This window comes from Delphinus delphis, chromosome 3, assembly GCF_949987515.2.
Source record: "Delphinus delphis chromosome 3, mDelDel1.2, whole genome shotgun sequence".
NCBI classification, from domain to species: domain Eukaryota; kingdom Metazoa; phylum Chordata; class Mammalia; order Artiodactyla; family Delphinidae; genus Delphinus; species Delphinus delphis.
In genome coordinates, this window is record NC_082685.1 from 25123510 (window position 1) to 25150790 (window position 27281).

Sequence of the window (27281 nt, forward strand, 5' to 3'; positions counted from 1 at the left end):
GGGTTCCCTTTTCTCAATACCCTCTCCAGCATTTATTGCTTGTAGATTTTTTGATGATGGCCATTCTGACCGGTGTGAGGTGATATCTTATTGTAGTTTTGATTTGCATTTCTCTAATAATTACTGATGTTGAGTATCTTTTCATGTGCTTTTTGGCCACCTGTATGTCTTCTTTGTAGAAATGTCTATTTAGATCTTCCCCCATTTTTTGATTGGGTTATTTGTTTTTTGTATGTGCAGTTTTATATCTTGATTTTCACAGTATATTTTAATGTAAACATGTTCCTGTGTTATAAACTCTTTGCTGAGTGCCAGATGCTGTGCCTAGCACATCACCCGCATGGTCTCAATAATGCTCACATCCATCCTAAAACCAGGAGCTCGTATTATTCTTGCTTTGCAGATGAGGAAACTGAGGCACAAAGACTTTAAGTGTCTGGCCCAATGTGGAGGTGAGCACCAGGCTGTCTGGTTTCACAGCCCATACTATTTCCCAGGGATATATCTGTATCATGTTTTATTCAACCTTTCTTAGACACCTGTTGTTCCTCCCTGCCCAGCTTTCCTTCAACATCGCTTCAATTTTCCCATGGGGTCTCTGATTCCCACCCCCCAACCCATAATTCAACAGGTGAGGCTATTGGGTGGAGGTGAGCGCATGTCCTGGGTCTGACCAATCAGAGCCCCGGATCTCCCCAGCTTCCATGATTGGCTAAGGAAGGGGCACGTGATCCAGTTTGGTCCACGCAGGGATTGCTCAAAGGCAGGATATAACCTGGACCTGCTGCCAGCTGTCTTGAGAACTTGTGTGGGAAGTGGGGACAAAAGAAGGCAGAGGCAGAGGGGGGAAGACCACATCCTCTTGCAGCTTTTCAGATTCCGGATCGAAATGCACCCGAAGTGAGTTCTTAGGTTTTGATACTGGACTTCTCAGTTACCTGAGCCTTTTAATTCTCCAAAGCCCGTTCAGTTGGGTTTCTGTCACTTGTAACCAAGAGCTCTTGGCAAGTACAGTTGGCCCTCCATATCCGCAGGTTCTGCATCTGTGGATTCAACCAGACTCAGATGGAAAATATTTGAAAAAAAATTCCAGAAAGTTCCAAAAAACAAAACTTGAATTTGCTGGGCTGGCAACTATTTACATAACATTTGCCTTGCATTAGGTATTCTAAGTATTCTAGAGATGATTTAAAGTATATGGGAGGATGTGCGTATGTTATATGCAAATACGACACCATCTTATATAAGGGATTTGGGCATCCATGGATACTCCAAGGCAGGGTGGTCCTGGAGCCAATCCCCTGATGACAGAATGGTGGGGGACAACTATAAACCCTGGTTGTTGGTCATCAGGCTTGCTTCTAGTTTTTCATCATTATAAATAATGCTGCAATGAACATCTTTATATATAGAGCTTATCCTCAACAAGAATTATTTCCTGGGGATATTTTCTCAGGAGTTACTTGGCAAAAGGTTTGAATATTCTCAGGGTTCTATAGACATTTTTCAAATTGTCTCCTCAAGGCTGGCAATGATTTGTATCCCTCACCTCCACTCCCCAACTGTGTAGGCAACTGTGATTTTTAAAACTGAGTCCTGAAGAGACTTTCTTAACAAGCCAAAGTTGTATTTGTTTTTTTAAACAGGAAAATTATGTTAATATAAAACGGATAAAAACAGACAAAAATCAAAACACACAACACGCAAGAGCACAACACACAGGACCAGTGCAAACCCTTCCCCACCCATTCCCCCCAGGTTTTGAAACCTTTATTACAGATCTCCAAAGATTAGACTGTATTGGAGAGGTCACAGTATTGAATCAGAAAAAGAGACATTTTTAAAAAGGTCTGTACACAGGTAGTGGGGTGGGGCGGGGGACGTACACTTCTTCACTCCAACATCAAATACACAATGCAGAAGGGTTTCAGTGATGAGCACAGATTTCTAGAACACTACCACGTATGCTAGTCCCCGGCCCACTTTTTAAAGTTGCTTTCAAAAAGGATTAAAAGTGCACAGACACTTTCATAAGGCACAGACAAATTGTTGTACAAGTCATCTCACTAGGGACTTGAGAAAGACGGTGAGAAAATTAAATACCGAGAGATGCCGGGAGGACACGTGTTCCTGAGCCGGAGTCCTTCTGCCAGAACCGGGTCAGAGACGGGATTGAGCAGCGGAAGGTGACCGCCTCTCATTCGCCAAGAGTTTGCACAACCCTATTCTGGAACTGACTGGGGGTTCTCTGTCGACTTGGGGATTGATTGCCAGCCACCAGTCCCAAGGCCTGAAAGTAGCAGGTAGCTACCTCCCTGTGTCTCCCTGGCAAGACCTGAAGGCGATTATCGGTCGGTGGGGCTCTTGAGGGTTCTGCCCAAGGCCATTTCGGCAGCAACTCAGTGACTACGAGATGCCCGGCATTCCTAACTCAGAGAAGGCTTTCTGAAGTGTGCAGGGGGCTCTGGGTCTGGAAAGCAGTTGTGTACTCACTGATAGACCCCCGAGGCAACAGAATGGCCAGGAAAGCCTATGGACTCTGCCCCAAATGTCTCATAATGTCACTCCCTCTGACATCAGAGCTGGGGTCCTATCCGCTCAGCTCCGTCCTCCCAGCACCCCACGCCTGGTGGGCACTCAGCAAATGTCTGTTGAATGACTTTGCGTGCATGTATACGTGGTGTTTTACCAAACCCTGAAGACTCATAACCTGATTTCTGATTTACTCAGTAAATCTTTAATGAGTACCTACTAAGTGCTACCACAGGACCCAGCACTAGATGGGTCAAATACAAGTTTACAAATCTGCCCACCTCCTGCTCTGGACTGCGAGCTCCCTGCAGGCCTTGTCTTTAGACCCGGTTCCCATCCCTTTGTCCAGAACACAGGCCACGCTGACCAGTGGTTGTCGGATGACTGAAAAAGCATTGCTGTACTTAGGGGAGCAGCTGCCCTGGGTAGCTAAATCCCAGAAGACTCCCAGTTCTGAGAATGGGCTAGAAAAAGGAGCTTGTCTTGACTTGGAAACAGCTCAATTTCTCTGGCGGTTCAGAATGAACAGGCACCAGACCACGACAAAGGGGGTATCCTCTGGTCTTCCTGTCCTTGCGCTGGGGGCCCTACTTAGGGGGGTGGTGGTCATGAGGCCCAGGAAGGTGGTGGGACAAGTGTCTCCCCGAAGTTGCCCCTGATGGGCACCCCCACGTAACAGGAGGAGGCCCTTGGGTTGGACCCAAGCTCACACGTGGCTCAGCTCTGCCGGGAGAAGGTGGACAGTAGGCAGATAAGCCTGAAAGGAAGGACACTTGTGCTCCCAGGGTTCCAGGCGGCACAGGGGCCGCAGTCTGGGGCTGGAACCCTCACACAGGGGCGGGTGCCCAGCTCTCTCCAGGCGCTGCCCAGGTGAGCTTCAAGGAAGAAAACTCAAGCAGTCTCGAGCTTTCTGGGCTCAGGGCCAAGCAGCGGAGAGCGTGGGTTTTGGCATCACGCGCTCCTGGGTTTGAAGCCCAGTCCTGTCACCTCCTGCTTCACTTCCAGCACCTTAGTTCTCTTACCTGCCAACTGGGGATAATATCGTATTTCACTGATTCTAGGAGCACAGCTTCTCCACTTATGTCGGAGTAAAATGAATCGAATAGCTGTGGCACCTTACAGTTGAAATCGGCAGTGTTTTTCCCTTAGTGGTACATAGAATGGTGTGTTTTGTCATCAGTGGTGTCTTTGATACGACTCAATATGGTACTAAGACCTCCCTCACAGGACTGACATGGGGATGCACCTCTCCAGCCCAGTGCCGGGCACACAGTGATGCCAAATAAAGGAGAGGGGTTCCCTTCCCTCTTCCTCCTGCCCCCTCTCCAGACAGAACCTAGAGGGCGGTGTGGGCAGCTCCTCTGCAGCGCTGAAGAAATCAGTTTCAAGCATCAGGAAATGTCTGGTTTTTAGAAGATAAACACACCCTTAATTCCTCTTGGAAACAGGGAGGCTATTTATAGCAGCTGCAGAGCATGTTAAACAGGCCACCAGCTCCCTTCTTCCCAGGTAATAGGTCACCAGGCACATGGCCTGGTCCACCCTGGGTCCAGGCCCTCGATCCCTGGATTCCTGGCAGTGGTTGCACTGACCCTGGAACCCGAGGGGACGAGAGAGAGGAGCTGGCTCCCCCAGGCCGCCGAGACCACCGGGGCTTGCGACTATGGCTCAATCCAGTCAGTGGAGCTGCTGCCTGGAGAACCACGGTCCTGTGGGTGACTAGCCCTCTCACAGGGGGCCTGTGCGTGGCCTTGCCCACACCCAGCACGCGGGGGAAATAGAAGGCTCCAGCGGACCAACTTCAGCTGGGTGCCGCGCGCCGCCTAGGTTTGCAAACTCTTATCTTGGCAAATGCTGGGGTGCCAGTCACTCCCCTAAAGATTCTGCTGCAAAATTAAAACCTGGGCATGTTTCCCAAGTTCATAAGGGAAAAAGAACTAATCAGGGATCCTTGAAGGGGCAAGAGTAGGGCTTCTGAAGTTGAGATCAGGTCGGAATACCAGGCAGAGGAGAAGCAGATGGTCTAAGACCTGGAGCATCACAAGGGCACGGACTGACTGGCCTTATGGGCCTTGATCTGACGAGGGGGACCCCAGACACGCAACCAACACTTGTTACATGAAGGCAAAAACTCTGAATGTCCTCCCTTCCCCGCTTCCCTCAACAGAGGAACAGATTAGGAATTGGACTAAAAACAATACCTGCTCTTTGCAAGGTGTCTTGGGCCTTTTAAAACGTGCCAGTCCTGCCAAAAGCTCTGGAGTGGGCAGGTACCAGGCTTCCTCTTGGACAGATCGGGAACTGAGAAACAGAGAGGCCCAGGGACCTCCCTAAAGGTACAGCACAAGACAGGGCAGAGGTGGGGCCCAGAAGGGAATTGCAGGCCTCCCAGCCCATCAGCTCAGGTGTGGTCCGGGAGTCTGCAGAGATGGGCCCAGGCAGGGGGGAGGGGGGAGGGGGGAGGGGGAGGGGGTTGGGGCAGGGCCAGGGTCCCAGGAAATGCCCAGCAAATAACCCTGGGGAGGGGGATAGTCCCAGTGTCAGCATTTTCAGCGAGTGTCTCAGTTCCTAGTTAACATCCTAATGATCAGTTAACATCTTCCGGTTGCAAAGCCCTGCTTCCTTCCCCTACTTGGCCAGCAGGTCATCCTGGTGATGCCCACAGCCGTTGGCAAATGCCAGGCCCCGTATTTCAGCAGGAAATGTGGAGAGCTTCGGAGTGACCCTTTCCAACCCCAGGTGGCTCACCGGCATCTAGGATTCTTCCCCCCGCCCCCCCCAGGAAAAGGGAACCTGTTGCTTGTCTTCTCCTTGGAGACGGTGAGGATGCTATAGACTAAAAGCAGGTAGGGATGGAGTCAGGGGTGGTGTGCTTGTAATCAGGCTGTCTGGGGCTGAAGGGGTGACAAGGCTTCTGGAGAAGACACTGCCCAGAGCTCTGGCCCCAGCACCCAGTCAAAACTCCTCTCCAAGACTGAGTTAGAAACTGAAAAAGCAAATTGTTCTCTTATGTTCTCCGCCCAACTACTCCCCGAGGAGTTGCCGCTTCGGAGCTGTAAACAAGGAGCTATTTTTTCCTCGCCTTAGAAAATCTGAGTGTCCCTTTTCTATACCACCTGAGGGAGTTCTGTTTAGGTGCAGGCTTGGTACATTCAAAACTAGCTGACGTCACAGCCCTGTAAAGTGAACAACTTCTAGTCACGCTACCGTCTGGGCTCCGGATTGCACATTCCTTAGTGTTAAATAACCTCCTAGAGCCAGGACCCCTGGATAAATACCTACACGTTCTCTCTAGGTCATTCTCACACACTCGCCCTCTCTGGACTGTCTCCCTCCCCTCCCCCTCTCTCACACACACACTCAACCCAACGCCAGCAAAAGGCATTGCACAGAGGACGCCATTTCTCAGCTGAGAGGTCACCGGGGGACAGGGCAGTCTGCCAGGCAGTTCCTGAGCTCGCTCTTGGACGGCCTTTTGGGGGCAAAGCACTTTCGAGCCAGAAGCAACCCTCACTTGGACTGAGACCCCCGGGGGCCTCGTGTCCACGACTGTCACGCCTTGCCCACCCCTGGAGAGTGGCAGGCAAGATAGCTGCTGCCCTTGGACTCCCCGGCGGCCATGGTGGTTGCCCGGCCCGGGGTGGGGGTGGGCTTCAGAAAGGTGACCTTGCTCTGGTCAAGGCCGTCGGCGGGCCAGGCTACGGCCTGTAGATCTTAATGACGTCCTTGATGGGCCGCCGGCAGATGGGGCAGCAGGCCCGGGCCTGCCTCTTGAGCCGCAGGCCGCAGCCGTGGCACAGGCACATGTGTCCACACGTGTAGATGACTGTGTCCACCTCGCCATCGAAGCACACCGCGCACTCGCTGTTCTTGCTGCCCACCAGCTCCGGTGGGGAGAACACGGGGGACACTGGTGGGCTCAGTGGGGAGCTGGGGGCCGTCACTGCAGAAAGGGAGAACAGGCAGACCTTAATCCGTGGTTCTCAGGTGGGCTCTGCTGGGGCAATCCCAAGAAGGCAGGGCTTCTATGGCAGAATCCATGGGGGGACAACTTGGGGAGACACCAGTTTTGGTTATTCTCCTGGGTTTTGCCCCCTTTCCTACGCTCCTACCCCCAAGCATCAAGCACCATTATCAGCCTCTGGGATGCCACATCCAGATGTTTCTCCTCCCTACAGCCGAAGAAGGAAAGGATGCGGGGGAAAGGCAGCCACCTTGTTTAGCCCCAGGAAGGGCTGGTACAGCCACCAGGGCGAGCCCCTGTCTCCCTGCACCCTCCACTCCCCCCTCCCTGAAGGTGTGCCCTTCCTTACCCAGGGATGATTCAGATGCCGAGGAGGACTGGTTGACACTGAAGGCCATGTCGGAATCGCTATCGTCCTGGGAGCCGCTGAGGGATCCTGACGGGGACGTGGTTGCTGGGCTGGACTGCAGGGTGCCTGAGACCAAAGAGACTCCATCAGGGGCAGTGGGAGGTGGGCTCTGCTCTGCTAGTCCCTGGCTCTCCACTGCTTTGCACCTTCACTTCCTCATGTATCTAATGGGAGGACAAGAGCTACCTCACAGGGTTCTGCTAAGAACGGATGGAATCGTTCATGTGTGATAGACATCTGGTCTTTGCCGCCTAGCCTCCATTCTTGTTTATTTCAGAAACAGCACTGGAATTTTGTTTGAGGCACTACTTCACCCTCACACACACGATCTAGGCCAGGCCAATAAGAACTTCCACCCTTGGTCTCAGTGGTGGTTCAAGCAAGGCCTGCAAGGCCAGATTCTGTGACTTTTACTAGAACTACTAGGAAAGAAGGGGCCCGTTCCATTGGGAGATGAGCCTGGTGCTGTAGGGCCTGCCTGAGAGTCAAGCCAACACAGAGGAAAGTACAGCTTTCAGGTGGAATCCTGATGACATCCTTTCAACACCTAGATCCAGCTGTTCCTGAATCCATCCAATATACTCCCAGACTTCTGAGGCATGTGTGTACCCCCCAAATTCCTTTTTTGCTTAGGGCACTGTGAGTGGGGTTTCGTTACTTGCAACTACAAGACTCCCAACTAGTGTTCAACATGGATGGGTCTTCTTCCCTGAACTCACTGTTGGTTCAGATAATGATGGGTTATCTCTGATGTGAAGAGACATGCCCCTTCCCTTACCCTGCTTGAGGATGGATGGACAGATTACAGAACCAGGGTTGCTGTCAGATGGGGATCAGGAGGGCAAGTCCCTGGCCTCTAAAAGCAGTCACTTCCTTTCTAGCTTCTCCTGCCTTCTCTTCCTGACCACTCAAAGGCTCATCGTGGTTCTTCTGGAGGTGCTGGGGAGGGGGAGAGAATGACTCTAGGCTTAGTTCTTGCAAAGTCCCAGTGGGAACTTGGGCAACTCATCTCAGGCTGAAATGATGACTATTGTCTGATGGTCCCTTAAAAAAAAAAAAAACCCAAACCAACCAAATTACAACCACCACTACCCTGTTCCTCCTCTGTCCTCAGTCAAACAGCAACAGTCACTGTCGTTACTACTGCTACTTATTAAACATGCTGCATGTGGCAGGCACCTGCTTAAAAGCATTATAGGCACCTCATCATTTCATCCTCGCAACAACCCCACGATGCACGTCATCACTCCCTTTCTACACTGAAGGGAACTGAGGCTCAGGGATTCTCTGATTTGCCCAGCATCTTCATGGCTGACCAGCCACGTGACTGGGAGTTATTTAATCTCCCTGTGCTTCAATTTTCAGGAGGATAAAACTGAATGAGGTGACATATGAAATGTTCATCGTTTCTGTTATCGTTTGGACTTTACTTCTTGAAACACGAAAATGGAGCTGTGCTCTCTGGGAACCATCCCTGATCACCGGCCCCGCTCCACCAAGCTGGCAAGAAGAGAAGCCCCTCTGCTGTAGCAAACACCACACCGTGCAAATCTCCATTTGGGTGTCTGTGAGGACGTGAGGGCGCTCCGTGGTCTGTGTCCTCTCCTCTGCCGTGCCCCATCCCACGAGCTCAGGGCCTGGCCCACAGCTGGAGGAGGGTGCTGCGTGTCTATTTGTGGCATGAATGAAGGCAAGACTCAATCTCAAAACGGGATGGTTCAAGCCTGCGTTCCACTTTCTGTGGACGGTGTTATTCTCATTTTCCTCTTTTAAATGTAGTTGTATTTTCTTTTTCTCCTACGCTTAATATACATTACATATGTAAAAATATTTATAATAAATCATAATAATGGAAATAAAAATTGCACCGACAATTTCCCTGTCAGGCTCTGACACCAGCGGGTACTCGGGTTGGTGTGGACAAAGTGTAGTCCAGGGAGCTGCGACAAAGGCATCCCCGGGGCACTGGTTAGAAATGCATTTTCTCAGGACCCACCCCCACTGAATGGGAAACTCTAGGTGGAGGCCAGGTGGTTCTGATGCGTGCTCAAGTTTAGGGGACCACCGGCTGGGCTTCAGCAGTGGCTCCGGCTACCTATCCAGTGGTGCCAGGATTCCCGAGGTGAGCCCCGCAAAAGCGCGGTCGGGGGACTCACCGAGGAGGCGCAGCTGGCCTGCGGCGCCGCCGCTCACGGCGAAGAAGGCCCAGAGCGCCTGCGTGGTGTCGACGCACAGCAGGCGGTCGCGCGGGCGCCCATTGACGCCCAGGAGCACGTCGCCGCCGGGCCGCAGAGTGAAGCTGAGCGCGTCGCCTCCGCTTGGTACGGGCCCGGCGCGCGCCACCACCCAGTACTCTTTGCGGTCGAGCAGCGCATAGGGGTCGGTGGGCAGCTCGGCGGCCCGGAGCCCGCCCGGGTCGCATGACGTGATGCCGAAGGCCAGCGCACCGGGCGCCGCCAGCCCCGGGCGGCCCACCTCCACGAAGAGGCTCTCGCCGGGCCGCAGCGGGCGCTCGGAGAAGACAAGCGTGCGACCGCCGTCGGGCCGCGGCGCGCAGGCCACCTTGCGGTCGAGCGACAGGCTCACGTCGGGCCCGCGCGTCGCGTGGAAGCGCAGGTCGGCTTCTAGCAGCGCCGGCGACGACGAGGGCCGCGGGCGTTCGCGGGGCCCGCACGGGATGGCGGCGGCCGCGTGGTCGGCGAGCGGCGGGCCCGGGGCGCGGCCCAGCGCCAGGTGGCCCAGCTTGGCCACCACCTGGTTGTTCTCCAGCTCGTTGTTGTCGAAGTTAGCCGCGTCGTGGCTGCTGGGCGGCAGGCAGGCGCTGAAGCGGGCCTGGCCGAGGCGCGCGGGCGTCAGCGTGTCGGCGAACCCGCTCTCTGCGCGGGGAGGGCAGAAGAAGGGCAGTGAGGGCGCAGCCGGCCAGGAGCCCCCGCCTTGCCCTCCCCACGCCTCCACCCCCACCTGAGCCCTCCCTTTCTTTTTCTGATTCCTTCGTGAGGTTATTTAAGATCCTCAGGTGCACAGAATTGGATTAAGCATCATCCCGAGTGCACTTGACTATTCTTATCTTTGGGACGGGCAGATGAGGCCCTTCCTCCCTTTTTCCTCCCTCCTTCTCGTACTCCCATCCCTCCATCCTTTCCTTTCCCTCTTTTCTGTCTTCTCGTCTCCCTTTTTTTCTTTCCCCCTTCTTCCTTCCTCCCACCCCCCTCAGAGGTTTTCATACTTTTGAAGATTTTTTTTTTCTTTTAATTGGTGTTAGTTTCTGCTTCATAATGAAGTGAATCAGCTACACATACACATATTTAAAGGGCATTTAAAAATCATTATTGTCTGCTTCCCCAACCAGAACATAAGCTTCAAGGGAAAGAGCAAACCCTTGGGTTTGTGGCCTTACTGTGTGACAGGTTATTTTAAGCTCCTTTTCACAGGTTCTCATTTAGTCCTCATACAACCTGTGAGGTGTGTACTGTTATCACCCACCATTTGGTAAAGAAGGGAGCTGAGGCACAAAGGGGCTAGGGAGCACGACCAAGGTTGCACAGCAATTAAGTGGCAAAGTCAGGACTCGAACCCGGGGCTGTCTGGTTCCATGCTGCTTCTGAAAGAAGGCGGGGCATGGGCCTGTTCTCACTGCTGTGTCTGCAGCAGGGAGCACAGTGCCTGGGTGCTACCCCACCTTTGAATGTGTAAGGTTTCTGCAAGAAATGGCCTCATTGTATAGGACAGGAAACTAAGGGGGCGTGTTTTAAAAGTCACAGTCATGAAAATATTTTTGAACAATTTTTAGTAACATGAAAAAATGCTCTTGATCTATATTAAGTAAAAAAGCAAATAAAAATAGTGTTTGTCGTCCAGCTCTTCATACTTTGGTATCAACAGATTACTTGTTGACTGTCCCTATCTAGAATGTGAGTCCCTGGAGGGCCGTGTCTGTGACAGTCTGTTCACCACCAAGTTTCAGGGCTTAGCAGAGTGCCTGGCAGATAGCCTTCATTATTATGTAGCTTACTGGATGAATAAATGAATGAGGTCTCTAGCAGAGACTGACTGCCTCTCTGAATAACAAAGATATCAGGGAAAGAAAGTATTTTGAAGTTGTTTTTGTGATCAAAATTTTCTTGTTAACCAAAGCAAGTAAAGGAAGCAAGAAAAAGTGTTACTCAGACTTTTTAAACCAAACCACTCTAGCTAAGATTTTGTTACCATTCTGTAATTTATGTCATGGGGAAAAAAATATTTCTTCCTCTTTAGTTTTCCAAATATAAAATTAAATCATAATAACAAACATGGTTTTGCAAAGAACATGCCCTAACCCCTGGTGAGAGCCTCATATGTTACTCCCCACCCCTGCTCCACACAGGGCAGTTTGCAAACTGGCCATCCAAGTTCTGATGCTGGCTCACAGACCTGTCTGGTTGGCCTACTGGTGTTTGGTTTTTTTTTTTTCTCTTTTTTAACTTTTTATTTAAAAAAACCCAAACATACAAATAGCATAATGAATGCTGTTTACCCAGATTCAACAATTACCATTCATGGCCAATCTTGTTTCACTGATGCCCCCATCAGTTCTCCCTCCTATATTATTTTGAAGCAAATCCTAGACATGCCATTTTATCTCAAAAAATTTCAGTATGTCTCTCTAAAATTTAAAGACTTCTTTATTGTGTGTGAGAATATGCTTTGTTCCCAGTTTCTTTGAATGAAGGTCCAAATAAAGCCCACTCATTGTCACTGGCCTCTTTTAAGCTATGGTTGCCTCTTCTTTTTTCCCCTTCCAGGGGTTTGTTGAATAAATCACCCCTTGGTCTTTCAAAATATTTTTTGAACTAGTGGCCAGTATTTAAGAGTCAGGAGATTCACTTTACACTGGATTTATAGCCTCTCTTGGAAAATCAGGTCTAGTGACACAGGACCTGAATTCTCGCCTGTCATCGATGGGTTACAGCTTGCCCTTTTGCTGAGATGGTTTGCTCTCCTTCCCCATGGCCCTGAGCTGGCCCCTTCACCCATCTCAACTACTTGCTTGGGATCTGTGGACATTTGAGTTTGTCTTGCGTTAGTGGATGCTTCCCCATAACCTGAGGGAAGAAGCAGGATTTCAGTTTGGTCCTTTTAAAAAGTATGTATGTGTGCATGTGTCTGTATGTATCTGTCTATAATACTATATGTGCATAGGAAATCAAGTTCTAGAGAGACATACAACAAAATGTTAATGGTCATTATCTCTCAGGTGGGTGAGGTTATGAGGGATTTTCTTCAGATTTTTCTGTATTTTCCAACTTTTCTACAGTAAACATATACACTGCAAAGTTTTATCATCAAAAACCCCAATATTTTGAAAAATCAAGTTTTCAATTAATATGTAACAATGGGGGGAAAATGCCCGTGATATAATATTAAATGAACAGCTGAGGATACAAAACCGAATATATGATTTGATTCGAATTATGTGGGAAATGTATGCATGGGATACAGAGGAAAGATATAGGAAGGAAATACATAGAAATTTGAGGGCGGTTATCTCTGGGTGGAAATTTCCTTCTTTATGGTTTTCAGATTTTCTCATTTTTCGCTAATGAACATGCACTGATTTTGTAATCAGAAAAAAAACATGAATAAAAGTAGACTAAAACAAGCACTTTTTTTGAAAAGGCATTTTAGACAAGTGGGTGTTTCTGGGAGCCTCTTGGCGTAATGCATTTTCCCAGGGCTCGCTGCCCTACCACAGTCATCCTGTGAGGCCAAGCCTAAAGGCATTAGCCATGGCTTGCCGTGGGCCTCTGCTCTTGCCAACACACTCTGCTTCTGTCCCCCACCCCCAAAGCTCTTCCTCCTGGCCCCTAACAGCTCCACGTAAGAGCCTGTCCTTCAGTATAACATCCTAATTGAGAGCATGGCTTGGAGATGGGTACACTTAGGTTCGAGTCTTGGCCTCAGCCCTTCTTGGCTATGTGACTTTAGGTAAGTCACTTTACCTCTTGAAGTCTCAGCTTCCTCAGCTTAAATATCATATATTAACGCATATATGTGGAACCTAGAAAAATGGTACAGATGAACCGGTTTGCAGGGCAGAAATTGAGACACAGCTGTAGAGAACAAACGTATGGACACCAAGAGGGGGAAGGGGTGGGGGCGGGGGCGGTGGTGGTGGTGTGATGAATTGGGAGATTGGGATTGACATGTATACACTAATATGTATAAAATAGATAACTAATAACCTGCTGTATAAAAAAATAAAATAAAATTTTTTAAGAAAATGGAATCATGATGATACCTGCCCCCCACACTCCCACCCATGTTGTTATAGAGATTAAATTAGATGCTTTTATAAAGAGTCTAGCACAGGGGTCTCAACCCCCGGGCCACGGACCCGCTATCAGTCCCCATGGCCTGTTAGGAACCAGGCCGCACAGCAGGAGGTGAGCAGAGGGCAAGCGAGCGAAGCTTCCTCTGTATTTACAGCCGCTCCCCATCGCTCACATTACCGCCTGAGCTCTGCCTCCCGTCAGATCAGCGGCGGCATTAGATTCTCATAGGAGCGCGAACCCTACTCTGAACTGCACACGCGAGGGATTTAGGTTGCACACTCCTTGTGAGAATCTAATGCCTGATGATCTGAGGTGGAGCCAAGGCGGTGACGCAAGTGCTGGGGAGCGGCTGCAAATACACATTATCATTAGCAGAGAGGTTTGACTGCACAGAGACCATAATCAATCAATGCACTTGAATCATCCGGAAACCATCCCCCCCCCCCCACCCGGTCCGTGGAAAAATTGTCTTCCACGAAACCAGTCCCTGGTGTCAAAAAGGTTGGGGACCGGTGGTCTAGCACAGAGCATGGCACAAAGTGCTCAAAACATGGTAATTATCGTTATTCCTTAAACATCTATTAACAAAATGTATAGAGCACTTGCCATGTGCCAAGCACTGTGCTGGGCACTGGCTGAAGAGGAGAACAAGCAGGCATGGCCTCTGGGTCCATGGAGCTCTCACTGCCGTGGGAGAGACAGATTTTAATGAAGCAACTGACAGAAAACTAACTCTTCTTCCAGACTGTGATGACTGCCACCAAGAGCTGCCGTCTCACGATGCTCTGAAAGACGGGCACATTCCAGTGGGGAACTCAGACTCTGAGAGGCAAGGTGAGTTACTCCAAGTCACACAGCCAGGAAGTGATAGAACTGGGATTCTCTGTGTGTGTCAAAGGGGGACTTGGTCAGAAGTGGGGCCTGAGAGTGGGTCAGAACAGCCCAGTCTCTGATCACGGAGCTATGACACGAAGGCTGAAGCAGTGGTGGCTGGGAGGTGGAGAGTAAGCATTTCAGGCAGAGGGAACAGCATGTGTGAAGTCTCTGAGGCGGTGAAAGCTTGGTATGTTTTTGAGGCTGGTGTTACAGAGTATGTGACAGCACTTAACCTGGGACCTGGCACACAGCAGCCCCTTGGAAAAGCTTGGGTCTCCTTCCTTTATATAAGGAGCTTCGTCCCTATCAGGCATTGTCCCTGATTGAGACAGGCCCAAGATAGCAGAGTGCTGGCCTAGGCCCGACCCTTCAGAATCTACCTCTCAAAGCTTCTCTATGGAGAATCAGCCAGCTGGCTACAGGCAGAAATCCAGCCACATCAAGAGGCCATCAAGGAAGCTTATCAGAACTTCCTGGCTCTAACCTGCGACCCGTCTCCAAATGCACTCCCTGGACCTGATGAAAGTATACACAACCATTTACTTGAGCGCCTACCAGAAGCACCTCCATGCACTCATTACCTTTATCAATCCTTACCACTATGCCACGCGGCTCTGCAAAATGGGCACATTTCACAGTGGGAAAACACCGAAGCGTTGAGAGATGAAGTGAGTTATTCAAGGTCACACAGCCAGCGGTGACAGAAATGGGATTCCATCTCAGGCTACGCAGCTCCAAAGCCGGGCTCCTTATGACAAGCAACGCTGCCTCCAAAATCCAGCTGTCCTTGTTCAACTCTTACAGCTGCCCAGCATGGGGACCCAGCCTCAGGCCAAGTGGAGTTGTGGTCCCCAGGGACCTAATATCTCTGAGAGGAAGGGTCCAACAAGTACCCCCCTCCACCCCCCCACGATCACCCACCAAGCACCATCATGCAGCAGCAGTCCGAGGCCAGGCGCGCGGAGGCTGGAATGGCTGGGATGGGTGCCCTGACCTCCCACTCTCCCTGGGCCACCTCCAGGGCCTGCCTCTGGCCTGGGATGGAGCTCAGTTCTTCCCTTTCTTTCTCTTCCCTGGCTCTCTCAGGTCCACTATGTCTGGGCCTGGAGGTAAAGCAGAATTTATGCCCCAAGAGAAACCATCTGTGTGTGAAGATGACAATGAAGACTGGAAGAACTGGAGACAGAGGGGACCCTCCATCAGTCACTTCGGTGTCTCAGAAGGACTGCTTTGGGCCGTGTCCTGGAGGCAGAAGTGACAGGACACGCTGACGGAATGATTGCCGGGGGAGGAAAAGAGGAGTCCAGCATGACCCCGGAGGTTCCGGCTGAGGCACCACGTGGGTGGTACCATCCACAGACAACAGGGATGACTGTGTGAACGTGCTCCACGTGGGAAGCCTCTCGGACGCCAGAAGGAGATGTGAGTAGGCGGAGGGAACTCTGGAGTTCAGGGGAGGTGTCAGGGCTGGGAATATGGATTCGGGAGCCAACAGCTTAGAGATGGGACTCAAGGCCCAGCGACAGGCTCATATCATCTGGAGAAAGAGTAGATGAGAGAAATGGCCTTGCCTCATTTGCTTGTTAAATTCTACAGTTGTTTAGGCACTTTTCTACGTGCATGTTGTAGTATATGATTTAAAAGTAAGAAGGAGGGCTTCCCTGGTGGCGCAGTGGTTAAGAATCCACCTGCCAATGCAGGGAACATGGATTCGAGCCCTGGTCTGGGAAGATCCCACATGCCCCGGAGCAACTAAGCCCGTGTGCCACAACTACTGAGCCTGTGCTCTAGAGCCCGTGAGCCACAACTACTGAGCCCACATGCCACAACTACTGAAGCCTGCGTTCCTAGAGCCCGTGCTCTGCCGCAAGAGAAGCCACCCAATGAGAAGCCCGCGCACCGCAACAAAGAGTAGACCCCGCTCGCCGCAACTAGAGAAAGCTGGTGCGCAGCAACGAAGACCCAACACAGCCAAAAATAAATAAATAAAATAAATAATTTTTTTAAAAAATAATTTAAAAAATATTTTAAAAAAAGTTCACTGGGTTGAGCTGAAGAGGGAAATGGGAGGGGGTGGTATAGACATCACTTTTGAGAAAGTTTCTCTCTGAAGGAGAGCAGAGAAATGGTAGTAGCCTGTGGAAGAGATTGTCACGGGCAGTTTCTTTTAAAGATGGGAGCTACCAGAACACTTGTATGTGCTCATGGGGATGATTCTGTGGAGAGGGAAAGACAGGCTGGAGAAAGGGACAAATGACAGGAGAATGCCCCTGAACAGGCAGAGGGGACAGGAGCAGAGCTCCTTCTACCATGGCCACAAGAGGGCAGGCAGAAAGGCAGGGGTGTTGGGATTGAGAAGAGAAGGTGAGGATGTTGGGCACTGAGCCCGGGCTTTTCCAGATGCCTCCCTGCTGCCAATCAGAGAAGACTGGACCAGGGCAGACAGACCTCAGCTGGTCCCTGGCCAGTGCGGTTTGTGACCTCAGCTTCCTTCTGCAATTTGGGGAGTTTCACACCTGCCTCACAGGCCCATGGGGAGGACGAATGGCAGCGCTGTGGAAGGAATAACCACGGGCCTGGTGTCATGCCCGGCACAGAGTGGGCCTTTAGGGGCCCCTAGTAGGACGTGGCCACAGACTGGAGCTCTCACTCCTGACTAGGAAAGGATAAGCCTTCGGGGTACCCTACCAGGCAAATGCCTTACTGTGGGGCTGGGAGCTGGGCGCTGATCTGGGCTGTTTGTAAAGAAAACATTAACTGCAAAAGCCGATTACCCTCTGCTGCTCCCCAGTGGGGCTCCGGATGAAGCCAGCTGAAGCCGCTCCTCCCTGCCTGATGTGGGCGCTCACAGGTCCCAGGCCAAGGCACCTCTCGGGTCCTGGACCAAAGCCCCTTGCCCACCACAGCCACTGATCAGCTGGGTGACCTCAGGCAAATCCCTGCCCCTCTCTGGGCCTCTGTTTCCTTATCTGCAGCATGGAGAGATGCACTCAGACCTGCAGGCTCTGCTTTCGATCTACAACTTCAAGTCTTTATCAAGCAGTTTGTTCATAACACTGGTGAACAGATACTGACTCTAGAACCACCAGCTGTTAGGTGACCCTGGCCAAGTTATCCATCCATGCTGGATCTGCCGATGGGGATGACAGGGTTCTTGTGAGGACCAGAAGACATCACCCAGGTACAGCCCTCAGCGTGGTGTCTGGCACAGAGTAGGTCCAATAAATTAACGAAAGGGCTCAAGGCTTTCAAGGGGGGTTAATGACTCCCTTATGAGGCCTTTGGAGAGCCACTGTTGGCACCCAATCCCTGCTTCTTCTGGTCTCAGCACCCAGCTATTCTTTCGAGGGAACTCCCCCTGCCCCATTTCCACTCATTGCCTTGAGGAGGGAGTCTTAACTTGGCCAGTCACTCTATCCCATCCCTCTAGCCATGGAGATCAACGAGGTTAGATCTTGAGATTTTAGCTAGACCTTGTGGGAAAGCAGCTCTCCTGCTAGTTCGTGGGACATGGGACTGGAGCTGCTGGTGGCCTTGCCCCCAACCCAGAGGGACAGCCTGGTGGAGGATGACACCAACAAAGACTACAGCTGAGCAAGAAATAAAGGCCGGCCAATATTCTGGGTGCTATTTCTTGGGCCTCTGCATCAAGCCAGTCTAACAGGGAGCTGTTCCCTGGAATTTTCAGTCACAGAAGACATTAATTCCCACGTACCCCCCACCCTTTTTTTTTTTTTTGCTTGAGTGAGATTGAACTGGTTTCTGTCACTTGCAACCAAAGGTTTCTGACAGCATAGCCTGCAATGCCATGGCCTTGGGCTGGCATTCCATGTTCAATCTGACCAGCCTTCTACTGCTCGACAGAGGAAGGATAATGAGGCCACGACACTGACCACTAGTGAGCTGCCTGGAAGAGGGACAGGGCTGCCTCAGGACAGCATGGGGCCTGCATTCCAGAGCTCTGGGAAAGGGCTTCCTTGGAGAAAAAGGAGCCAGGAGAGGTGTGCATGACCCAGCTGAACCTTCTTCTCCTGGGTCCAAGAACTACTAAAATCAGCAGAAAGTAACTTGGAGCATCCAGAGAAATCAAGGCTCTCAGGATGGACCACTCCAGGCCCCAGTAAGCCCATCCTGGTCGATGCCCCTGAGAACAGTAAACTAGCAGCCACAGGGCAGCCCTGTGGGAGAATGTATCAAGCAATGCAGTTTGCATGGGGGCAACCCAGGTGTCCATCAAAGCAGGAAGCCATTAGAGAACAAGGAAGCAGAGAGACAGATACGGATAAATCTTAAAATGGGGCAAGTGAAAAAAGAAAACTAGAATAAGATCCTTAGCACAATACCATCTACCTATGCATACAAAACAGCTCTACATTTTTTTTTTTTTTTTTTTTTTTGTGGTACGCGGGCCTCTCACTGTTGTGGCCTCTCCCGTTGCGGAGCACAGGCTCCGGACGCGCAGGCTCAGCGGCCATGGCTCACGGGCCCAGCCGCTCCGTGGCATGTGGGATCTTCCCGGACCGGGGCACGCACCCACGTCCCCTGCATCGGCAGGCGGACTCTCAACCACTGCGCCACCAGGGAAGCCCTCTACATATTTTTAAAAGATACACACACCCAAGGGCTGCCAAACATCAGAGTGACACTTATCTGGGCAGGGAAAGGCGCGAATGGGAGCGGGGATCGGAGATGAAGCAGAAGAGTCAAAACAAGAGAAGGGGCTTGTGTGATGATACCATGCCCTGAACTGAGAGGTCTGAAGAGCTCAGCCTGATACCAGGCAGGGAGGAGGGACAGGCACCCATGCAAAGAGGATCATTGTGATCACAATCCGGGCTGCACCCTGGGATCACCCGAGGAGCCTTTAAGAAATCTGAATGCCTGGGAGCCACAACCCCCCCCACCACCACCTCCCTGAGGTTCTGATCTAATCGGTCTGGGTGCAACCCGGGAAGTGGGGTTTTCAGAGCCCCCCAGGTGACCTCAATGTACAGCCAAGGCTGAGAACCACTGAACTAAAGGTTCTAATCCTGGCTCTGCCACTCACAAGCAAGTAACTTCCCTTCTCCAAGCCCTGGATTCTTTATCTAAAAGGGGCTAAGTCGTCCTATCTTGAGGAAAGACTGAATGTCACAAGAGGGGGCACCTGAGGGTCTGGCCACAGAGAAGCAGCGCTCTCTGCTGCAGCTGGACCCCCCTGCAGGAGGGATGCTGGGCTGAAAGCACAGTTTCATCAGGTAAGAGAAATAGGCAAGGCCTACGAAGCTCTTTTTGTTTCTGAGACTTAATTTTGGCTCAAGTTCCAGGGCAAATACAGTGCACCCCTGTCCCACCAGATGGGGAGGACACTTCCCAGATGAGGGTTGCCAGATAAAATATAGGATGCCATGTTACATTTGAATTTCAGATAAACAACAAATTCTTCTCTACCCAAGATTCTGTAATAACCTATATGGGAAAAGAATCTGAAAAAGAATGGATATATGTATAAATGAATCACTTTGCCTTATGCCTGAAACTAACACAACATTGTAAATCAACTATACTCCAATAAAAAGTCAAAATTAAAAAAAGAAAACAAATTCTTTTATAACGATGTCACAACTATTGCATGGGGTATACTTGTACTAAAGAGATTATTCATCATTTTTCTGAAATTCAAATGTAACCGGGCATCCTAAACTTGACAACCTTCCCCAGATGCTGCTTTAGCTTGGTGTTGAGGGTCTATCCAGTGTGGTCTGAGAGAGGGGAGGGAGGGATGAGGGGTCCCTATTCTGAAGTTTCACAGCTGAGACCCTCTGAGGGAACTATGTTACCCCCTTGTTCCTACTGAGGAAAAGGAAGCCAGAGGAATTTGCATGACACTAACATCAGTTGCTTTTTATTTATCCACTTGGTACTGTGGACACCACCCTCAGAAGCCCAGTTCTTCCAGCAACTGGGAGGGAGGGACCCCCTTTATGGTGGGATTTCTTTGGTTCTCATGTTGTGCCGGCAACAGCAGAGTATCTATTACCCAGGCTCAAACCGTACAAAATCATGACTGTTTCGCTTTCTTCTTATTTTTATTATAACTTTTTTTTTCTGATTATAAATCATTGTTGATAACTTGGGGGAAAAAAAAGAAGAAGAAAAACACCCATATCCCCTTTACCCCGATGCAATCAATGTCAATTTCCTCTTTCCCTGGGAAGGAAACATTTATTGAGTCTTGATCACATGTCAGTAACCTCTCCATTATCTCATATAACCTTTAGAAAGAAAAAGAACTTTATTGCCCTTTCTGATTATAAAAGGTTTTTTACATATATATTAAAAAAGATAACTCATAGAGGTAATAAAGAAAGAAGTGGAATTCACCTATGATCCCATCACGGAGAGATAGCATTCCTTCTAATCTCATTTCCCCATCTGCCTGTAATTGTGAACATTGCCCCGTGGCACCTGTGCTAGCTGCTCCCTGTCAACCAGCTCACTGCAGGCACTACTGCAGATAAGGAAACTGAGGCTCGTGCCTGCCACCTGCCACTGATGTTCCAGTGGGCCCTCTCCTTCCCTCCAAGGGGCGTGGGATGCTGCAGGGGCTCAATAAAGGCTTGTTAAATGAACAAATGAACAGGGGCAAGAGTCCGTGACTCCTCACAGGCTTGTTCAGTCTCATGAAGTCATCAGAGGCTGCTTCCGATTTGTATTTTTTTTAAATCCTAATCTACTTGCACTGATTATGGAGATGCTGTGATTTCTCGGCTGTTACCCTGAGACATGGGCTATCTGAGGGGACAGGTGAATGAGGCCTGATTGTTTTCCTGCTCTATAGGAATAAACAGCTCCAAAAAAGAGTGACAGGAGATCTAGAGGAGGTTTTAGAAACCTACATTTCCTGCAGGTGAAATACCAAAATCTTCCATGGAAAAGAGTGTGGGGCAACACAGTTAAAATGCCCAAGTAAGGCCCCAGCTTGGAGGGTGGGTAGCTCTTCATAATCTGGTCTGCCTAAGCCTGGATTTCAGACATGTGCTTCAGCTCCCATGCAAACGGGCAGAGATTCTTGCTTCTTAGCTATTATTTCTTGAGCACCTTCTATGTGCCAGGTGCTGTGCTGCATCCCTTTCATACACCATCTCATGTTCCCCTGCCCAACAATCCCACGAGGTGGGTGCTATCGCGAACTCAATTTACAGATGAAGAAACTGAGGCACAGAGAGGGTTCGGTCACCTGGCTAAGCCCACACAGCTGGCAAGTGGAGAGCCAGGTGTGGAGTAGAGATCCGTGTGACTCCCAACCCTCTGCTCCTAACTGCTCAGAAATTCTGCTGCCTTCCTTCTCCTGGAGAGTTGGGGAGCCTGAACATATACATCTCCCCTCCCTGCCCAATGGTGGTGTGGGTGGTGGTAGGCAAGGAGCCCGGGGCCAGAGTTTTCCCTCAAGATGCAGGGCTGAAAGACCAGAAACAGCCCAGACATTCAGATATACAAACTGTGGTGCATCCGTATCACGGAATACTACTGGACAATAAAAAAGGAACAAACTTCTGATACACCATCAACAGGGATGAATCTCCAAGACCTTGTGCTGAGATTAAGAAGCCAGAAACAAAAGCATATACTGTATGATTCCATTCACGTAACGTTCAGGAAGAGGCACAATAATCTATAGTGAAAAATCGGAAGAGCGGCTGCCCCGGGAGAGAGGGGGCTGCCTCAGAAGGGGCAGGCAGGAACCTTCTTGGCTTATGGACAGGTGTATAAATCTGTCAAAACTCAAACTTTAGATCTGTGCATTCACTGCAGGTAAATGACATATAGGGCTGTGTCCCCTGAGAAACTTGCTCTCCTTTTGCTCCCCCAGAAATGGAGGCTGGGTTGGCTCAGGTGCCACCTGTGACTTCAAGAGCTAAGGTCGAAAACAGAAAGCAGGTCCATGGTTGCCAGGCGCTGGGGGGAGGGGAGGATGGGGAGTGGCAGCCCAATGGGTATGGATTTCCCTTTGAAGTGATGAAAATGTCTTGGAACTAAATACAGGTGATGGTTGCCAACTGAATGCCACCGAACTGTACACTTTAAAATGGTACTTTTTTGTCATGTGACTTTTTTTTTTTTTTTTTTTTTAAGCGGTACGCGGGCCTCTCAGTGCTGTGGCCTCTCCCGTTGCGGAGCACAGGCTCCGGACGCGTAGGCTCAGCGACCATGGCTCACAGGCCCAGCCGCTCCGCGGCACGTGGGATCCTCCCGGACCGGGGCACGAACCTGCGTCCCCTGCATCGGCAGGCGGACTCTCAACCACTGCATCACCAGGGAAACCCTGTCATGTGACTTTTACCTAATTTTTAAAAAAGTTTAAAGAGAGAGAGAGAGAAATAAGGTCTTAAGAGCAGCAGACTTGTAGCCCCATGAGTTCTCACCACCTCCTCTGTTACAGCCAGAGCCACACTTGCCTGCCTGCTTCCCCAGTGGACCTTGAGCTCCTTAACCGTGGGCCTTGATTCGATACATATTGCCGACTGCCTGGGCACTGTAAATACTAGAAGACTAGGTCATATGTTTGACTGCAGTACCAGTAGACTGATTGTAAGTGAATGAATGAGCAAATGAATAAACATGTGTGAGTGAGTGAATATATGAATGAGTGAATGAATGAGCAAGCAAAAGAACAAATACTTGCATGAATGAGTGTGCGAGCAAGTGAACAAGGGAGTGAAGGAATGAGCACAGGAATGAATGAAAGAATGAGTGAACGAGCACGGAACTGAAGGAAGGAGCAGGTGAACGAACCTGGGCCTGACCATGGACTCTGAACCACACCCGTGTGGGTTCCAATCCTGGCTTTGCAATGCAAGTCACTTAACCACTGCGTGCCTCAGTTCTCTCATCAGTAAAACGGGGGTGGTAGGTTTTCGCCAGAAAGAAATGAGTTGAAATGTGTCAACTGCTTAGAAGACGCCTGGCAAAGTGAGCCCTCGGTATTCGTGAATGTTACAGAAATACACATTCATGCGCGCGGGGACCCGCTGCCTGGTCCAGGCGGCGCCGCCCTATCCCCCTGCCAGCGGGAGCCGCGACCTACCGAGGAGCTGCACCTCGTCGGTGATGCCGTAGACGTCGATGAGCGCCCAGAGGGGGCCGCTCACGGCCACACCGCAGTGGAAGAGCACGGGCTCGCCGTCGTTGACGCTGTAGAAGACACGGCCGTGGCGGTCCGCCCAGTAGGCCAGCACAGTGTCGCGCAGCGCCAGGTTCTCGGGCAGCGCCTTGGCCCAGTAACCGGGCCGCGTGACCAGGTCAGGACAGGCATACTTGGGGATGTCCTGGGCGCTCATGAGCGACGGGTCGTGCGCCGTGAAGCCGAAGCGCAGCGCCCCGCTCCAGCCCGGGCGCACGGCCACCAGGCGCAGCCGCACCTGCTCGTATAGCCGGATGGGCCGCTGCGTGAACGTGACTCCGTTGCAGAAGCTGTTGCGCCGCGTGGCCCGGCGCGAGTGGCCGTCCAGCCGCACGTTCTTGCCCTTGGCCTGTGCATGGAAACGCGGCGCTTCGCCCAGGACTGGGCGCCGCTCCGGGCCAGGGCCGCAGCAAGGCCGGGTGGCCAGGAGGCGCGCGGGCGGGCTCGAGTCTGCGGGAAGAGACAGGCAGGAGGGTTAGGCGCCCTCGCAAACTGTTAGGCCCCTCTGAAACTGTTCAGAGCTGTTTCACTCCCAGACAGGCCAACACCAATGAGCTGGTCACAAGAGCCAGGCTGGGGTCAACTGACTTCTCCATCCCCATCAAATCCCTCCACATCTAGAGGCTTCCTCCAAAAGCCGCTTGTGGGCTGCAAAGTCCCTCCAAAGGGAACAGCGGCCTTGGATTCTTGGGGAGTAGTGGGGAGTCTTTGGTTGCTTTTCTCTGTGTAATTTTTATTAAAAAGCAAGGCAATTTGGGCGCACTCTTGGGATCCCCAGTGCATCCTGGAATCTCAGCTCTCTGGCACCTCCTGGCTGTGGATATGCAGGAAATCCTATCACTTCTCTAGCCTGTTTCCCTGCTTGTAAAATGGGGACATTGCTTAACTCACACAGCTGCTAAATGAACATGTGGATGGAGTTCCTAGAATACTGCCTGGCACAGAGCATGTGGTTAATAAGCAACTAATAACATGATTATAATACTGAGGTTCCAAAGGACACCCAAGCCAGGATTCTGATTTCCCTTCCCCTTTACCCACAGAAGAGGAGGGCATTCTTTATAAGCAAGGCTCGCTTTTCTAGAACATACACCTTTCATAATTCATTTCTAGGGGAATTTTGCCCCAAAGGACCTGGAGAATCTTGGGATAGTCTCCTTTCAAAGGATCTGGACACTGGCCACAAACCCAGGTGGCCCTATCTGGAGGTGGGGGCATCATCCTTCCCACCTTTCCTCCTCCATCCCTGGTTACTTACTATGCATTTCCTCATTTAATCCTTATAATAACCGTATGAGGGAAGGACTACCATTATCCCCTTCATGCAGATGAAGACATGGTGTTTCAGAGAGGTTGATTTATTTGCCTGAAGTCACACAGCTGGCTTCACTAAAGGCAGAGCTTCAATTGAAGCCATGTTTGTGTGACCTCTGTCCTGCCTTTTTACCTTATTCTCTCTGCTGTTTAGGAATCAACACAGGATGGATAGAAGGTCTGGGCTATAGACCCCTGACGTAGGAGAGGGATGCAGAGGCCACCTGTTGATTCCTTGTACCCCTAGGCAGGCCTGCTAGGCATTGAACTGGTGGAGGAGGGCTGCAGGCAAAATGGCCACTCCATTATTCATCCATCCATCCATCCTTCCATCCATCCATCCATCCATCCATCTACCCATCCATCCATCCACCCATCCATCCATCCATCCATCCATCCACCCACCCGTCCGTCCATCCATCCATCCATCCATCCATCCATCCATCCATCCATCCATCTACCCATCCATCCATCCATCCATCCATCCATCCATCCATCCACCCACCCATCCACCCATCTATCCATACATCCTTCTATCTACCTATCCATCTATCCAACCATCCATCCATCCATCCATCCATCCATCCATCCACCCACCCATCCATCCATCTATCCATACATCCTTCTAACTACCTATCCATCCATCCAACCATCCATCCATGCATGCACCCATCCATCCATCTTTTCTGCAGATGCATCTGCTGGTGTGAAGCACTGAGGGAGCACAGGTGATGATACAATCCTGCCCTTGTGGAGATCTGAGTCTCTCCGTGGAAGAGAAGACACACAGGTGAATAGACATGAACATTAGGGACCGATAATAACAATAGAGACCCCATTAGGCATTGGCATTGGGGGGCTATTAGGTCCAGAGGAGACCCCAGACTCAGCCAGGGGCCGGAGGGCAGGGGGTTATGTCCACAGAGCCAGGTCTTAAGGGAGTCTACATTCCAGGCAGAGGGAACACTAGGGGCAGAGGTGGGGGAAGCTGGACTTAGAGGGGAGGGTAAGTACTACGGTAGGTGTGACAGAGGGTGTCTGAGGTTGGGCAGCCACTGCTTTGCAGGGGTGAGGGGTGAGGGTGCCATCGCATCATAGGGACCAGCCAGGAAGGCCCTGAACGCCAGCCTGGGAGGCTCAGAGTGCACACCACGGGGAGAGGGAGCCACTAGGGGCCTCCAGTGGAGCGGGCCGGCACTGCCTGTTAGGGAGGGCCCCTAAGGCAGAGAGGAGGGTGGACACAGAGCCAGGCTGTGGGCCATCTCCGGAACCACAAAGATAAGAGTAAGGGACCACTGGACAGCAATTCCGGCAGGACAAAAATCAGACGTGTGGGGGAAATACTGCCCGGGTGTAAACCATCCGGAAAGGCCGCCCAGGACAGCAGAGCCTGCGTTCTCCACGCACGCTGTGGCCTTGTACCAGCCACCCAACCCTGGGCGGCAGTCTCCTCCTGTGTCTAACAGGCCGGATTCTCTCCAAGGTCCCCGCCGCTGGCAACCTCTCCAGGAAACATTAAATAGGACTAGAGATCAAAAGCACCAAAGACCACAAACCACCGTTATTTGATGATTTTTATCTCAGCTCCCATCACTGTTGTTTTTCCAACCTTACCTCTCAATCAGAGGCTTTCTTTACAAAACGGGCTTGGGAATCCTAAGAGCTGCTCCTTCAGAGTGGCCTGGCGATTTCAATGGATGCTGGGGTGTGGCGAGATACTGCTTTGTTACTACAAGGGGATGTTTCCTGCTCAACCAGCTATATGTTAGGATAAAAGGCAGCCAAGTAACCAGCGAAGTTTACATATTTGTTTAATTTTGATTATACGATCCAACTTCCTTCAGGGAATGAGGGATAAACACTACTTTTCCCTCCTCTGAGGCCAGAGTCCTGATGTGAGATAAAGAAAACCAGAGTGAAAAAGTCTCTAAGAGGATGTGTTATTTACACAAATTGAAAATGCTCAAAATGAAAGAACAAAAAGCAATCTGCAAATTGTACGCCAGCGTCTGCTTTTAGCTCAGCTCAGGGAAAGCAGCCTCTACATGAAACAGAAAACTGTGGCCACGGACCCCACGGGCCTCGGAGAACATCCTAGTTCAGGGACGTCAATGGAAAACCTGAACTTTGTCATTTAAATTACAGCAATAAACACTACAGCCATATTAGAGAAAGTTTGGGAAGAAGGAGAAAATTTCCCCTCTTCCCCCCACATTCATACCTTAACTCACGTTGCATTTTTCATGTTGGCCTTTATCCTGCCTGGCCCTTATCCACGGAAGAACCACTGGCTGTGCCCTCACTAGGCGCCATGTCCTGGGCCGTATGTTTTTGATACAAGTGATACAAGGTTGCAGTTAATTCTTAATACAAATCCTCACCCACAGGATTACTGTCTATTTTCCAGGAAAAAAAACTTCCTGCGGCTACAAGGAGATATGAACCCAGCTCTTTCTGACCCCAAACCAGCCCTCTTTCCTCCTGTCCTGACTTTCCTCCATAAGTAGCACAGAAGGACTAAGCACTAAGTAGTACTGAGTACCTTTTCTAACTTCCTTGCCACCAGAGCACACATTTAATTTTGACTCCTGCCTTTTCTTTCCTAACTCAACATTATATAAAAAGCATCTTTTCCCACATGGCTCCCAAGCGTTCACTGTTCTGTTTCACCACTGCAGAATATTCCACTGAGAGCCAAAATGTCCCCTGCCG

The 27281-nt window shown here is 50.8% G+C and overlaps 1 protein-coding gene across 1 annotated transcript in view; it reads right to left on the reverse strand.

The window, feature by feature from the left end:
- Positions 1–1616: 1616 nt before the first annotated feature.
- Positions 1617–27281, reverse strand: part of NEURL1B (neuralized E3 ubiquitin protein ligase 1B) — a 40477-nt gene continuing 14812 nt past the window's right edge. Inside the window, exons 2-5 of the mRNA XM_060008383.1 lie at positions 23160–23705; positions 9062–9781; positions 6846–6971; positions 1617–6475 (exon numbers count right to left, since the gene is read on the reverse strand). Of these exons, the coding sequence (XP_059864366.1) occupies positions 6231–6475; positions 6846–6971; positions 9062–9781; positions 23160–23705 (1637 nt within the window). The 3' untranslated portion in view covers positions 1617–6230. The remainder of the gene's footprint in view (positions 6476–6845; positions 6972–9061; positions 9782–23159; positions 23706–27281) is intronic.